This window comes from Loxodonta africana, chromosome 9, assembly GCF_030014295.1.
Source record: "Loxodonta africana isolate mLoxAfr1 chromosome 9, mLoxAfr1.hap2, whole genome shotgun sequence".
NCBI lineage: Eukaryota > Metazoa > Chordata > Mammalia > Proboscidea > Elephantidae > Loxodonta > Loxodonta africana.
The window spans coordinates 56,369,345-56,385,754 of record NC_087350.1 but is presented as its reverse complement, the minus strand read 5'-3'; the positions used below and the strand labels follow the sequence as shown (position 1 = coordinate 56,385,754).

Here is a 16,410-nt window from a genome sequence, read left to right as displayed (position 1 = left end):
CTATGGGGGATATTTGGAAGGGTTACAAATAGATGTGGGGAGGCCAACTGGAAAGCTATTACAGTAAGTGGTCCAGGAGAAAGACAGTAGTTGCTTGGACCAAGGCAGTGGTGGAGGTGAAGAAGGGGGATGACCTTATGAGATAAAAGGATAAAGTGGCCACAATTGTGATGGGATATGGGACGTGGGGGAGGAGGAAGTGTCAAGATCACTGTAGCATATACATCTGGTTGGAGGCAGAACCTTCACTGAGATGAATGAACAAGCAAGCCCCACTGGTTTGGCCCATGTCCGATCCTCAGGGTTCACCATTACATATCTTTGTGTTTCCACAGCTCGAAATTTTACATAGATGAAAACTGAGGTTAGGTTCTTGCTCTCTCCTGAAGGGCAGGGCAAGATGCTGGGTCTCCCAGCAGAGTGCGATGGGGAGGCCCCATCTGTGGCAAGAGGTAAACACCTCTGGCCCCTAACAGAGTCCTGGGCTGCTCAGTAGATGGGATGAGTAATTTTGACAATTGAATTTTTGAGTTAGACTTAAAATATAGCCAAGATTGAAGAGGTAATTTTGGCAGGGCCAGGCTCCCTCAGGCATGTTTCTCTGCCTCCACAATGCTGAGGACTTATTAACAAGATCACTCTTTCTCCATCCATGGGCCATTCACAGGCACGTCTCTAGCTGCTGTGTCCAGGAATTCAATTGTTGGTCTCTGGGTCCCTGTTCTGGTCACCGAGGAACGTTTTGTAGAAAGGGCAGGGTAAGATACTTTGGTTGTAATGCAGGAAAAGGTCTGCAGTGCTCGGAACAGACAGCATTTCAGGGAGAGAGGAAACTAAAGAGGTCCAGAGAGCAGGCTTTGACAGACTTAGGTTCAAATCCTGGCTCCAGCACGTGCTCACATCACTCTCCACGGATTGGTTATCTCATTTGTCAAATGGATGGCATGGTGTGAACTGGTGAGATGATGCACAGTGTGGATGCACCTGGAGGGACAGTGATTTTGCCCTCAGGACTAAAGCAGAGAAGTGGGCAGGTAGGACTCAGGGAGTGAGACCAAAGCCCATTCTCAAGGAGGTGCTCCGGAGCACTCCAGAGGCTCTGGGAGAGCAGGAGGCCCTGTGCCTCGCCCCCTCCTTTTCTCTATATATTTAGCCCTTGCAGCTGTTTCTATCAGGTGTTACTCCTCAGGCACACGTGGTGATTAATTTCACCAACAGGAAATTGACGCATTTTCTGATTACTGCTTCAGAGCCTCCTGAATTCAGCTGCTGGTAAAATTAACTCACCAGGGACAATGGAGCTTTTCTCAAGGTCCAAATTGTCCTTATTTGCAGTTTGTTCTTGGACCTCATCCAGCCCAAACAAACCGGGCCGCTTCTCCACCTCCCAGTAGAGGGAGGGCCTTCACTAGCCCAAGGTTGGGGATATTTCCACACGATTCTAAAATGGGGGGTGAGAATACACTTTGCTTTGGGGATTACAGGATCCTGAAAAGCTGTGGGTGAACTGCAGCAAGGGGCCAACAGGGTCCGCAGAGCACCCTCCTCCTTGGGCCCTGCTCCTAGGCAAGCACGGGTTTAGCAAGCAGAAGAGGCTTGGGATGTTCCGGAACAGAAAGTGGATGTCCCCTCACACCCCTTCCAGCTCCTGCCCTTGCCAACGACCGAGTTTGCTGCCATGCCCCCAGCCAATATTCTCACTGCTGCCAGGAAGGAGGTAGTATTGTTTCTTGTACATCGAAGTTTATCATGGCCACGTCAGGGATAGCATCCGAACCCAGGTCTGACTCCCACACCTGAACCCTAACTACCATGTCGTACAGCCTACACGCACAGGCACACGCACGCAAATGCACATAACCACATGTACACTCAGCAGCCACGGGATCTTAAAACAGCACTTCAAAAACTTGCTTGAGACCAGCTGCTGAAAGAAACTGAATAGTCATTGATTTTAGAAAGGGTCTTATTGTTCAGAGACTTCCAAATTTCTGAGTCTCATGACAACTCTCTTATCAGGACTGGACAGAAAGGTAACTCCCATTTTACAGATGTAGAGACTGATGATAACAGCGCGAGACTTGGGACTAGAAACCAGGCCTCCTTTTCCCTCCACAATGCCATGCTGAACCATCTCCTATAAAGAGCTGAGCTTCCATTTAGGAATTCAACTGTGCAACTTCTTGAAAAGGAAACCAGAAAAGGGGCTGATTATCCAACAGGTAAGGTAAGCATGGTGCTTACCTTGCTTACCAGGTATCTTTAGTGAACAATTTCACATTATTTCACCCTATCAAAGATTCTGCTTCTAGGTATGGCTGGCATCTGTCTCTCTCCCAACCCCAAAGCACCTACCTACAGAATCAAAGCCTCTTTTCAAATTTACAATCCCTGACAGGGATTTTCACACACCAGCATGTATTAAGATGAGGTACAACTGTGCAGTATTTCTCACAAAGAGAACACAGATGACAGGATCCCAAGCGGATCTGAGGGTCCCTCTGACCACATGCCCAGACCCTCGTTAACTGGATGGGGAAACAGAGGGACAGAGGTGGGGTGACTGGGATGAGGGCCGTTCCCTGACTCCAAGCCTGGCTCCTGCCCCTCCACTCTCTAGGCCTCTAGCTGACCCAACCACAACCTCACCTCAAATCATCCTCATATCTGGGGAGCTGCAGGGGCAAAGCAGTAAGCAGTTTGGAAGGACAAGAGGGATTAAGGCTGGGCTCTACCACTCAAAAGGCTTGGGTGAGTCACTTAGGCTCTGTGTGAATACAGGGACTAGCCTGACCACCAATCCCACCTGGGCACTGGAGGACTCCAGTGAGGCAGTGGGGTGAAGGTGCCTGTAATCTGTACTGGACTGAGCAGCGGAGTTGTCACAATCACTGAGCAACTTGAAGGCAGGGCCTGGTCTGTTTACTCAGCTGTTTACTGAGTATTGCCCATGGGCAAGGCCTGGGCCAAGTGCTGGTGATGAACGAGACATAAAACTCTGCTCCCCTGAACTTCAACCAAGTTGGGGAGCACTACACACACATGGGGAACAGGGGGCTACAGGAGAAACAGGAAGGGCACTTTACCCAGTATCGGATGTCAGGAGAGGCTTCCCAAAGGAGATGATTTCTGAAGGACCATTCAAAGATAACTAGGAGAAGAAAAGGGTCAGAGGAGCATTTCAGAAAGGGACCGTTACAGGCCAAGGCTGGGAAGGGAAGCCTGGCCCTTCAGTGACCTAAGACCAACAGACTGCCTGGAACACAGAGTGCCAGGAGGGAAGAGGGGGCCGGAGGGGTTGGCAGGGTCCTTGTAAACCTTGTTAGGGATCTGGACTCGTGAGGATAACAAGAAGCCACTAAAGTGTTTTGGACAGGAGAGCATTCTGGCCAGATGTATGATTTTTCTAAACACTTCGACTGCTGCAGGGTAGAGGCACTTGGGTGTGAGAAGCAAGACTTGAGATAGTTTATGAAAAAGGAACTAAAGATGAGAAAGAAGCTGATAGAGAAAAAGGTAGAGGGACCCAGAGACCAGGACCTCAAAGAGGTCAAAACAGAGAAAGGAACAAGGGAGCAAGCCAGCAGGAGGTTACGGTCAGAAGGCAAAATGTTAGAATAAATTATTTCAGAGGGAAAGCACACTGAGGGGTCCAGCAAATGGACTTTAAAGTCCCCCCAGAATGATGGCTAGAGGAGTGGGGATACAGAGGGATACTGAGCCAGGATTCAAATGCCCCTGACTGCAGACTACACAAACGAAGGCCATCTGTCAGCTGGTGTCTGCTATGTGGTAGCCAAGTGGTGGGGGCAGGGCAGTGAGGCGGAAAGAGCAGAGCTGGGCAGCAATGGGTCATGTCTAAGCACAGCTGTGGAGTCCCAGTCCTGTCACTGTTTCTCACAAGGACCCTAGACCAGTCTTGAGCCTCACTTTCCTCATCTGCAAACGAGGCTTAGCTCAGGGCAAAGGTAGAGGATAAGGAAACACAAAGGTCAATGGCAGGGTTGTAGAAAGACAGCCCACTAAGCAGCAATGGGGACGGCCAAGTGGGCACATCATTACCACCATCAGGGTGACAACAAGTGCCGAGTCCCAGCTCTAGCCTCACCGTGCTCTCTCCTTAACTGGGAAAAGCACCACCTCAGAGGACTGCTAGCAATGGGACTGAGAGATGCAGTGCACGTGTCAGGTGCAGTCATCGCCCTCTAGCTGCACTGCATGGAGAGTCGCTCCTCTCCGGGCCCAAGTGGGCTTGGCAGTGAGGGCTCAGAGCACTATCTGAGGGCAATGAGACTCCCAAGACCCTAGCCAGTCAACTCTTGGGAGTTTGGGACCTGGACTTTGAAGCTCCACTTGAAATAACTGAATAACCAAGTTGAAATGAAATGAATCATTTAATTAGAATTGTCAAACTGTGGTGCTGGCCGAGTACTAAGCAGATCCAGGGCAGACCCGAAGCTCGCCGATCTGAGCAGCAATAACGCCTCCTATCCAGGTACCTTACTCAAGCTCCAAAATATCAAACACCCTCAAGGCTCAAAGCCTTTTCAAAACCTCGTCACGGAGCACCTGAACCTTGTTATACAACAAGCCTTAAACCAACTTTAGGACAGAAAACATTATGGGAAAAATAGATTTTCTTTGTCCAGACAGCCCTTTTCATCTCAATAAATGGGAACCACACTTAGAACAAAGAGACAGCGAGAGGGCTTAGTGGGGGAACCACAAGCTTTATTGGCTGCAAGTTCTCCTCAGGAGCCTGGTCTGCTGGGACTGGATGTTCCTGGATGGGCACCCCCGGGCCTAAGCTGGGGAAAGGGAGAAAAAAAGGAGAATTTTAGGTCCAGTGGAGGGTTTCTCAAGTAAGACCCTGACGAAGTAAAAGCAAGATTGTTGTTCTGAAACTGCTTTCAAATTTTACGTTTATTCACTAAACTTTTAGAAAACAAAATGACAAAAAGATCATTTTGTATTTATCCATTCAAGAGATGTTTATCAAAAGCCTACTATGTGCCAGGCACTGTTTGCTGTGTATCTCACTTGTAAAATCAGCATAAACATTGAAAAATTAGAATCATCACTGATGGCATGGCATATGACAAAATGAAACTTTCACACCCAACTGACGATGAACAGATTGCACCTCCAACTTAGTCTTTCAAAAGAAGTCCTTTCAGCCCTGAATCCACCCCAATCCCCAATGACTTCCAATGAAGTAAATTCAAAGACGCAGTACCTCCAGGTTTCCTCTGGCTTTCCGAAGGATTTTGTGGGTTACAACCACTGTGGAGAGAATGGAGAATGGGATGATTAGAAACACTCATGTCCAGGAAGACAGTGTAAAAGCCAAGTTCAGGGAGAAGGAGCTCCCCAACCCCAAAGGGTCCAGATTGAGCAATCCTGAAGCATTCGGACCAAGGAGAGGTACGAGACCCCACCTGTCCCAGCACATGCCCCAGGACCAAATAATTCATCTCAAGAAGAAAGGGTGGCTCAGAAACACCTCTTCAAGACCATGGCTAGGCACAACCTCACAGCAATACCAGAAGAGAGAATGTACTACCCCATTTTAAAGAAGATAAAACTGAGGCTTTGCACAGCCTCCTGGACCCCAGGTGCATCTAGGGCTCACTTCAATGGGCCTGGAAGGATGAAGGTGGAGGAGAGGGTAGAAGCCCAGTACCTGACTAGTGCCTGACAGACACTAGTTTCCTAGGCCCTCTGTGAAGGGGGTGTGCCCTGCTCCAAGCAAACCCATATGTGGAGGTCTAAGTTAAGGGTGGAGAGCAGTCTGTAAAGTCAGACTTTACACATCAGTTCTTCCAGCCAGCTCTGCACAGCCTGGGAGAAAGACTGCTGGACATTTTTCTCCTTAGTCTGCCCTCTAACCAGTAGACAAGCCCAACATGGTTTCCCTGGGCAAGTTATGTTCCACCTGGACAGAAGAGCATGGACGGGATAATTTCAGAGGTCTCTGTCCACCTGGACCCTCTGAGCTGTGTAATGGGCAGGTCCTCAGTATATCAGAACTTACAGGGAGATGTGGGAGTGCCCAGCCTTTCAGTAGGGCAATTGTAAAGGAAGGTCACTTCCTCCCTTGATCTTCTTCTTTTCCAACATAAACTCCAGCAGCGGCTGGAATGCCACCACTGAACAGACTTCTAAGCCTGGTCACGGATTCATTCTAAGCAGGGCTTGGTGGGGACCAGGGACTCCAGCTCACTACCCGGGGAAAGACACAAGGCCTCTGGAACTGGACCTTTGGCCAATAGTGCCCAGGGCTGAAACAGGCTCACCCCCCGCCCCCCCACCCCACAACACACTCAGCCCAATTCCACCAACTCCCAGAATAGGTGCCATGTGGTAGCCTTGAGAAAATATTTATTTCTTGCCTCACAAAAATTCCCATCTGGAGGTGACAACGTCTGTTTGCAAACTGTGACACTGAGGAAAGAAATGGGAAGTTGGGGCTTTGTTTTTAACTGAACAAACTGAACTGCAAAGGCAGCCACTGCCTCTCTGCCCCTTCACCCTCACCTCATGCTGCAGGGCAGCAGTTCTTGACCTGGGGCTGCGGATATGCTTTGGGGGCTCCTTTTTCCCAGAAAGTATGTACAAGTCTGTGGGTGTATACAGAGGTACGCATTTTTTGGGAAGAGAAACCACAGATAGCTGTCTTGAAATTCACCAAGGGACCCGTGACCCAGAAAAGTATCACGACTGTGGAGGTTAAAAATAATTTTGAAACACACTCAATGTACCTAGAAAACAAAACTCACAGTAGAAGAGCTAAGGATCACCTGGCTCAAGTTAGAAGTGAGAAACACAACCTCTAAATTTGATAGATGGGCCTTACATCTGAACTGCACTGCTCACATTCCAAAGCACAGAATTCCCACTGCTGAGGGACAGAGAAGTAAAGAACTTGTCCCAAATCAAGACTTGTCCCATTGCAGATGTGACTCAAACCAGGTCTGTACGACCAGGTCCAGGGCTCTTTCTACCTCAGCAGGGCGCTAGCAAGGAAGACACTAACCTGAGTGGTATGTGCCTGGTGACAGGCTGCTTACCAACTGTGACCTCACTGAATCATCATCCCTCCAGCCCTATGGGGTAGGTATTACTGTCCTCAATTTGCAAACGAGGACCCGAGGCTCAGAAGTGAAGCAAGTGGTCCTGGGTCACACCACGACCCCCTCTCCTTACGTTCCCCTGTAGACTCTGGGAGGAGATACAATGTTCGGCGTGTCCCACGAGGGACCAGCCCTCGGCCCTTGCTTTTCCCTGTCATCCTGCGGGGAAGGGGGAGGAGGGGACACTACTCCAACTTTCACTAAGTCACTTTAGAGCCAGAAACAGACCTATGAGGCTGGTGAGCTACAAAGCCTGGCATAGCAGAGGGAGTCACAGGGCCAGGCCAATGACCAGCTGTGTGACCTTGGGCAAGCTCCCCAACCCACTTTGAGTGGAGCCCCCGCTCTGTGCCAAGCCTTGTACATGCAGAAACAGGTGATACCTTTTTACACAGATGGGAAATGCTATGAGATGTTTGCTGTTCTTCTACTAATAGTTTGCCCCCTCCAAACACAGGATTCAGTCTGACCTAATAGAAAGAGCAGAGGAGTAGCATTCATTGAGCATCTACTTTGTCCCAGGCACTGTGCTAACGATAATACAGTCCAGGTACCATTATCATCCCTATTTTACACATGAGAAAACTGAGGCATATATTATCAAGTCGTGACTATACAGAAGCATCACTTCCCATCCCCTTGCTGCTCCATGAGTCTAACCCAAATGTTCCACAACTACCTCAAACACAACCAACACTGGCATTGTCTCCCCCCAGGTTGCTCCCTGTGTGCCTTTTCTGTACAAGTGACATGAACCCCTAGGCATGTAAGAACCCCCTTAGACCCCCACCGCTCTGCCAGGTCCACCTCTTTATTATCTCTCAAAACTATTTCTTCCTCTCCTGGAGGTCTGCTGCACCCCTGAAGAACTTTCCCTGGCCTCCTGGGTCTCCATGCTCAGCCACAGGGACCTTCTAAGACTCAAATGGACCACATCACTCCCTGCCTTACCCCCTCATATTATCTCTCACAGCAAGAGCCATGGCATGTCCCAAGCATGTCCCTGAACCCTCAGTTCTGTCTCACCAGGCTCCTGCTCCTCCTGCTTCCTTCACCATCTGACTAACTCCTATTCACCCTTCAAGACCTAATCAGTCCAGTGTCCTGAACCACCTTCTCAGGCTGCCTGGAATGCACTTGGCACCTCATCCCCCATTAAGCTGAAGCTCTGTGCTGGCAGGAACTGTCTTGTTCATCTCTGTCTTAAGAGCCTGGCATGGGGATGCAGAGCAGGAACTGAGCTTTCTTCTGCAGTTCAAATTTGCCAGTCTCACAGAATCCATTTTCAGAAGGTTCCCAGGGGAATGGCTAAGGAGAACTCCTACTTGACAATCATCTATGATCTGTGCTTCTCGGAAATGCCCCAGAAAGTCTGACATTGTTAAGACAGCAGCATTCGGCAGGCTCCCACTCCAGAGAGGAAAATGCTACAGTCAGCAGTTCTCCTAAGACAGGGAAACTGACACACAGACAACCATGAGGCTTGGCCAGGGCTATGCTGACAACAGGCACTAATACAAACCCAGCTCCTACCTGCTTCTCTAATGCCCAGGTGACTGAGGGCTAAGTGTTTAAACCAGTGAAATGGATATGTTCCCAACATTCTCTGAAGCACCAAGATCAGAGCTGGGACTGACCTTACAGAAGTTATTAAACTTGAGTTTCTATATCTGTCTTGAGAACTAGTTCTCAAATCCCTTCCCCTCCTCTTGATTCCCCTGTCCTGGCTGAGGCTGCTCTCTTGCTGGATTACTGAATCAGCTTCTCTCCTCGCTGATGGGGCAGCCCCCAGTGAGCCTGTGTCACACAGACGTGACAAGTCAGTCCTCTGCTCTAAGTGGGAGCAGCCCCTGCCTGCCACACTGGGCCTTTCACAATGCAGTCCCTGGTCCCCCAGCCCCTCCTGCCTCAACTTGCCACTTGAAGCTTTTTCTCCACCAGCATGATCTGCTTTTGATTTCTCACATATAAGACTTTATTTCTTGCCTCTCTACCTTTGTCCACGCTGCTCCCTCTGCCTAGACAGCCATTGTCCCTTCCATCTAACACCTAATCATCCTTTCAGACTCAGCACAGGTGTCACTTCATCCAAGAAGCCCACCGCCCAGAGTGATGCCCACCCTACTTCCCTCTCACTGCTGTTGTGACACCCTATGCATGTTCCCATCACTGCACGTCCACCTGTCTCCTCAAATGGCATCAGGCGGCACCTCCACCTAGGTCTTCATTAAGTGAATACATTTGTCTGTGCCAGTGGGAAAGGGTGAAGTATGAAAAGAAGCCCATAAATAGGAGGCAAGATTACAGATGTGGGTATAGATTATTAATGGAGGCTAGAAGTGATCAGGCAAGATGGTCGCCCACCCCCTCCCCACCCCTGACCCCTCACTTACACTGGTCAAAGATAACCTTTTCCTGGTGCTTGCTCAGCTGCAAGAGCTTGACGGTGTTTTGCAACTTCTTGTCTTGTTCAAACAATTTTTTTTGTAATTTGGTGATCTCTGCTTTCATGTCTCCAATCTAAAAAGAATTAGGAAAATAAAGAATTTGAAATATCAGATCACATAGAAGAATTACAGAAATATATACAGAGTTGCTCAGCCTCACTAATGAAGCCATTTCAATAAACAGTAGATGCCATTTTCTATTGATCTGATTGGCCCAACTGGACAAAACTCCGTGGTGGTGAGGGTGTGGGGACAGCACTCCCATGACTGCCAGGGAACTATCAGGGCCCAGCTAGGAGGCACCCTGGCCATTGTCTGACCCAGCAGCTCCACACTTTGGCGTTTGCCCAAGGAGAAACAGCACAAGCACAGGAAGATGCCGGTGCACCAAGATGTTCATGGTAGCAAAACATAAAGCTGATTTGTTTCAGAGAGGGTCTGGGTAAATAAATGATGGTACTTACACACACCAGAATAATTTTGCAGCTATTAAAAATGATGTTGTAGAGCTGTATGTTCACGGACATGGGAAGATGATCATGAGTGAAGAGAGCCCCAAACAACATGTACTGTATGTCCGGCATTCCTTGTTTCATAAACCTGAAGATATTTGTCTATATTCAGATGCGTGTATTGAGATGTCTAGAGAACGGTGATGACAGAGATGCCATGAAAATGTTAACAGTGATTATCTCTGGGAGATGTAATTTGGGATATTTTGCTTTTCACTGTTTTAAAATTATCTGCATTGTTTGCTATTTTATAGCAATTACAATGCTAGTTTAAAAAATGTTATAGTGTTCAATTTTTTGTTTTTTAATTTTTAGTGCGCTTTAAGTGAAAGGTTACAAATCAAGTCAGTCTCTCATACAAAAACTTACATTCACCTTGCTATATGCTCCTAATTGCTCTCCCCCTAATGAGAGAGCACACTCCTTCCCTCCAATCTCTCTTTTTGTGTCCATTCTGCCAGCTTCTGACCCCTTCTGCCCCCTCATCTCCCCTCCAGGTAGGAGATACCAACACAGTCTCATGTGTCTATTTGATCCAAGAAGCTCACTCCTCACCAGTATCATTTTCTATCCCATAAAAAAAAAAAAAGTCCAATCCCTGTCTGAAGAGTTGGCTTTGGGAATGGTTCCCGTCTTGGGCTAACAGGAGGTCTGGGGACCATGACCTCCCAGGTCTTTCTAGTCTCAGTCAGACCATTAAGCCTGGTCTTTTTATGAGAATGTGGGGTCTGCATCCCACTGCTCTCCTGCTCCCTCAGGAGTTCTCTGTTCTGTTCCGTCAGGGCAGTAATCGATTGTAGCTGGGCACCATTTAGTTCTTCTAGTCTCAGGATGATGTAGTCTCTGATTTATGTGGCCCTCTCTGTCTCTTGGGCTCGTAATTACCTTATGTCTTTGGTGTTCTTCATTCTCCTTTGCTCCAGGTGAGTTGAGACCAATTGATGCGTCTTAGATGGCCACTTGCTAGCATTTAAGACCCCAGAAGCCACTCTCCAAAGTGGGATGCAGAATGGTTTCTTAATAGATTTTATTATGGCAGTTGACTTAGATGTCCCCTGAAACCATGGTCCCCAAACCCTGGCCCCTGCTACGGTGGCCTTCGAAGCATTCAGTTTATTCAGGAAACTTCTTTGCTTTTGGTTTAGTCCAGCTATGTTGACCTCTCCTGTATTGTGTGTTGTCTTTCCCTTCACCTAAAGTAGTTCTTATCTACTATCTAATTAGTGACTACCACTCTCCTTCTCTCCCTCCCTCCCCCATCTCGTAACCATCAAAGAATATTTTCTTCTCTGTTTAAACTATTTCTCCAGTTCTTATAATAGCGGTCTTATACAATATTTGTCCTTTTGCAACTGACTAATTTCACTCAGCATAATGCCTTCCAGGTTCCTCCATGTTATGAAATGGTTCACAGATTCCTCGCTGTTCTTTATCGATGCGTAGTATTCCACTGCATGAATATACCATAATTTATCCAATCATCCGTTGATGGGCACCTTGGTTGCTTCCAACTTTTTGCTGTTGTAAACAGTGCTGCAATGAACATGAGTGTGCATATATCTGTTCATGTAAAGGCTCTTATTTCTCTAGGATGTATTCCAAGGACTGGGATTGCTGGATCATATGGTAGTTCTATTTCTAGCTTTTTAAGGAAGCACCAAATCGATTTCTAAAGTGGTTGTACCATTTTACATTCCCACCAGCAGTGTATAAGTATTCCATTCTCTCTACAACCTCTCCAACATTTATTATTTTGTATTTATTGGATTAATGCCAGCCTTGTTGGAGTGAGATGGAATCTCATTGTAGTTTTGATTTGCATTTCTCTAATGGCTAATGATCGTGAACATTTCCTCATGTATCTGTTAGCTACCTGAATGTCTTCATTAGTGAAGTACCTGTTCATATCTTTTGCCCATTTTTTAATTGGGTTATTTGTCTCTTTGTTGTTGAGTTTTTGTAATATCACGTAGATTTTAGAGATCAGGCACTGATCGGAAATGTCATAGCTAAAAACTTTTTCCCAGTCTTAATGTTCAAATTTTAAAAAGTGATTACAGAAGCCTTATTGAGGGTATGATGCACTAGGAGAGCCTGTCTGGACTGTTCAGAGGAGAGCAGAGTATGGCCAGGCTGTAGAGCCCCAACCTTCTGCAGAGGCTCTCCTCACCAGTCTTCACTGAACCAGCTCATGGGGTCAGAGTGCCCCCTTCCTCTCTGTGAAATACACTGACTGATGCCCTGGCACAGACTGCTTACTCTCTGCTACAGCGAAACACTTCTGCTCCTGAGAGATGGGATGTGAAACAGTCAGTTTATAGACAGTCCCTTTAGTTTGTTCCCAAACTTGTTTATAGCAGTTGTAGTAATTAAATCACATGATTTAATTAAATATTAAGTAAACCCATGAAATATATACATGAAAAGAGAGGACTGGTTGTATGAAAACTAACATATGCTTCAGGGAAGACTTGATATAAAGGCAAGTCACTAAAAAACACATTTCTGGCAAATTAGGTATGGGTGAGACCACTATAAAAGATGTGGAAGGAACACAGTCTAGAAGAATCTATATTCAAATTGATTTGCTACTGTCTAAGTTTTCTCTTCATCTTAAAGAACCAGAAATTGGAAGTGACAGACATACATTTTGGATGTAGTTTATGAAAGAAGGAAGATGTGAACTCCAATCAGCAGACTCATAGTCAAAGAAAAGGCCTTGGCCCAACATCAAAAGAACAGCAAACCAGTCTACATTTATCTCTTTTAAGTTAAACTAAGATGTTTAAGGTATGTATCATTTTTTGATTCCCTGCTTTAGCCTACTTTTAAGACTAACCAATGGTGTCAGGTACAAGGACTTCAACTGTAGTTCCAAAACAGATTCTAATTTAAACACCAGATTTTCTTTGATTCTCTTCTTCATGTTAACAGCCCACAAACACGTGGGTTCTGGTCATGGCTCCAGAGGCCACACATTCAAGGACAAAGTCACTCTACATTCACAGCCTCAGTTCCACACCTGTACAGTAGGGGTAATAATCCCTGACCCATCTACCACACTGCAGCAGACTGAGACTCAATCAAGATGGTGCCTGAAGGGAGGGGAATGATTATCTCACACCCTGTCTGGCTAACCCCTAGTCCTCTTTCTAAAGTCAGTTCAGGCCTCACCTCCTCTAGGAAGCGTTCCTTGAGACCCTTCCCCATCAGCAGCCTAGACTGACTACTGCTCCTTTGGACACCCATGGCACCTAGTGCTTCCCCTCTCATGGCCCACTTAACACTGGTTGTTTACTTGTTTGTTTCCCTGACTGAACAACAAGCTCCTTCAGGGCAGAGATCAGTTCTTTCCTCTGATCAACAGCGCTTCCCACAGGGCCTTGCACAAAGTAGGTGCTGCAAGACCATTTGCCCAATGGTGGGTCAACCTTCATCTGTGCTCTCCTAACCCCTGAATATTCTATGCAGCATTTAACACAAGGAATTTTAATTATTTATGTGTCTGCTTGTTTCACTGGATTAAAATCTTCATTTTTACAGGACGAATATATATGATGGTAAAAACAGCAGCGGTATCAAAGCCCAGCTCTGTCAATTCCTAGCTGTATGACGTTGGGGCAAACCACTTAACCGCTTAGAGCCTCAGGTCCTACTTCCAGAAAAATGGGAATACACCTAGCCCTCTGAAGTCCCCCTACAGGGGACAGAATGAGATGTTGAGTGTATAGCAGAATGCCTGGCACCCAAGAGGCAGGCACCAGAACAGATCTTACTGAGGGCCACAGTGCCTCGCACAGGGCTGGAAGCCACTCCCCTGCCAGGAGGCATCGCATTTCATCCATGTGCAATTCCAATCTGATTTCTGGAGGAGGTTTTTCTCCTGGTTTTCCTCTTTACAATTAAAAACCTCAAACGTTTATAAAAGTAGAAATAAAAAAATAGTGAGCCGCCAGGTAACCATCCAGCTTCAGCAATTACCAGCTCACGACCAATCTTGTCTCATTTATACATCCCTGCTCATCTGCACCCCAGATTATTTCGAAGACAATTCTAGAAATTAATCATATCATTTCATTTATAAAGTATTTCAGTATATACCTCTAGAATAAAAAGACTCATTTCTAACAAACATATCATTATTGTATCTAAAACAAACAAAAATGACAATAATTCCTTAGTACCACCAAATATACAATCAGTAGACACATTTCCCTGGTTGCATCATAACTCTATTGTTTCAAACAACTGGTTTGTTTGATTCCAGGTCCAAATAAGCTCCATACTTTACATTTGATTGATGTGTTCCTTAAGTTTCTTTTAATCCAGTGCTTCTCAAAACTACCTTGAGGGCTTGTGAAAACAGACTGCTGGGCCCCACTCCTGGAGTTTCTGATTCACAAGGTCTGGGGTGGAGCCTGAAAATCTGCATTTCTAACAAGTTTTCAGGTAATGCAAATGCTGCTGGCCCAGGCTTTGAGAATCACTACACATCTACAGGTGCTCCTTCCCTCATTTTCCCTCCTTTTTTCCCTTTTCTTACTAGAATGAGAAGATGTTCCAAGCTCATATTATACATTTCCTGTCCCAGAACTAGAATCAAGCCATTTCTCCAAGGACTCCTTGTTCCTTTTAAAGAGAAAAAGAAACCACAATTTAGGGGCTAGGGGAGCTAAATGGTATGGGATTGGTCATCGTTCCTAAAGCTGTTTACATGGAGAGAGCTAGTAAATTTTTTAAACAGAAAATGCATCATGTAGTCATGCTGATATTTCCAATTCATATTTAAGATTACAGGGTTTTTACTAACTTCTTTTATATTTGTATCTCTCTTCTCTTACAGTGAATATCTCGGTTCCTAATGAAATTAACGTAATTGGTTTAATTGCTTTACCTACCATATGACAGTTTCAGAATGTCAATTCCAATATTGCTACTCATAATAGAATCTCTGATAACAGCTTAATTTTTTTATAGTTGTTTTTGCCCACTGAGTATTTCTACTAGGGATGTACAGTCAAATTACTATGTTTGAGGCACTGAAATATCTCCTCTTTGTATGATTATACCTCCAATGCTTATACAGTAAGGTGTGTTTGTTTCAATCCTGCCATTTGGATTTATTTTTATTTATAATTCTATAAAGCACTTAACAATTTCAAAATCAAATCTACAAAACACAAGGTCTATTCAGAGAAATCTAGCTTCCACACCATCCCCTCCATCGTCCCTCCACCCCATAACGAACCTATATTGTTGTTTATCCTCCCATTTTTAAAAAAATTATGTTAAGGCATACCTCGGATATACCGCAGGTTTTGTTCTAGAGCACCGCAATAAAGCGAATAGCACAATAAAGCAAGTCACGTGCATTTTTTGGTTTCCCAGTGCATATACAAGTTATGCTTACACTATATGTAGCCTATTAAGTATGCAATAGCATTATGTCTAGAAAAACAATCCACATACCTTAATTAAAAGATACTTTATTGCTAAAAAATGCTATCCATCATCTGAGCCTTCAACAAGTTATATTCTTTTTGCTGATGGAGGACCTTGTCTCAGTGTCGACGGCTGCTGACTGATCAAGGTGGTGGTTGCTGAACATTGGGGTGGTTGTGGCAATTTCTTAAAATAAGACAACAATGAAGTTTGCTGCATTGACTGACTTCTCCTTTCAAGAAATATTTCTCTGTAGCAAGCAATGCTGTTTGATAGCATTTACCCATAGTAGCACTTCTTTCAAAATTGGAGTCAATCCTCTCAAACCCTGCTGCTGCTTTATCAACTAAGTTTATGAAATATTCTAAATCCTTTGTTGTCACTTCAACAGTGTTCACAGAATCTTCACCAGGAGTAGATTCCATCTCTCAAGAAACCACTTTCTTTAGGCTCTACTTCTAATTCTAGGTCTCTTGCTATTTCCATTACATCTGCAGTTACTTCCTCTACTGAAGTCTTGAACCTCTCAAAGTTATCCATGAGGGTTGGAATCAACTTCTTCCAAACTCCTTTTAAATGTTGATATTTTGACCTCCTCCCACGAATCACGAATGTTCTTAATGGCATCCAGCATGGTGAATCCTCTCCTGAAGGTTTTCAATTTACTTTTCCCAGATCCACCAGAGGAATCACTATCTATGGCAACTCACGAAATGTATTTCTTAAATAATACGACTTGAAAGTCAAAATTACTCCTTGATTCATGGGCTGCAGAATGGATGTTGTGTTAGCAGGCATGAAAACAACATTAATCTCCTTGTACATTTCCATGAGAGTCCTTGGGTGACCAGGTGCGTTGTCAATGACTGGTAATAT

The 16,410-nt window shown here is 45.6% G+C and overlaps 1 protein-coding gene across 11 annotated transcripts in view; it reads right to left on the bottom strand.

Moving 5' to 3' along the window:
- Positions 1–4,393: 4,393 nt before the first annotated feature.
- The window catches only part of CDK5RAP2 (CDK5 regulatory subunit associated protein 2), a 225,812-nt gene continuing 213,795 nt past the window's right edge, over positions 4,394–16,410 (bottom strand). For 5 of the 11 annotated variants that reach the window (XM_064291536.1, XM_064291535.1, XM_064291537.1 and 2 more), the window contains 3 exons: positions 9,527–9,653; positions 5,237–5,283; positions 4,395–4,808 (listed from right to left, as the gene is read on the bottom strand). In XM_064291536.1, coding sequence (XP_064147606.1) covers positions 4,752–4,808; positions 5,237–5,283; positions 9,527–9,653 — 231 coding nt within the window. In that variant the 3' untranslated portion in view covers positions 4,395–4,751. Of the gene's footprint in view, positions 4,809–5,236; positions 5,284–9,526; positions 9,654–16,410 lie in introns of all 11 variants that reach the window. The other 6 variants (XM_064291539.1, XM_064291534.1, XM_064291540.1 and 3 more) reach the window with 3 other exon arrangements.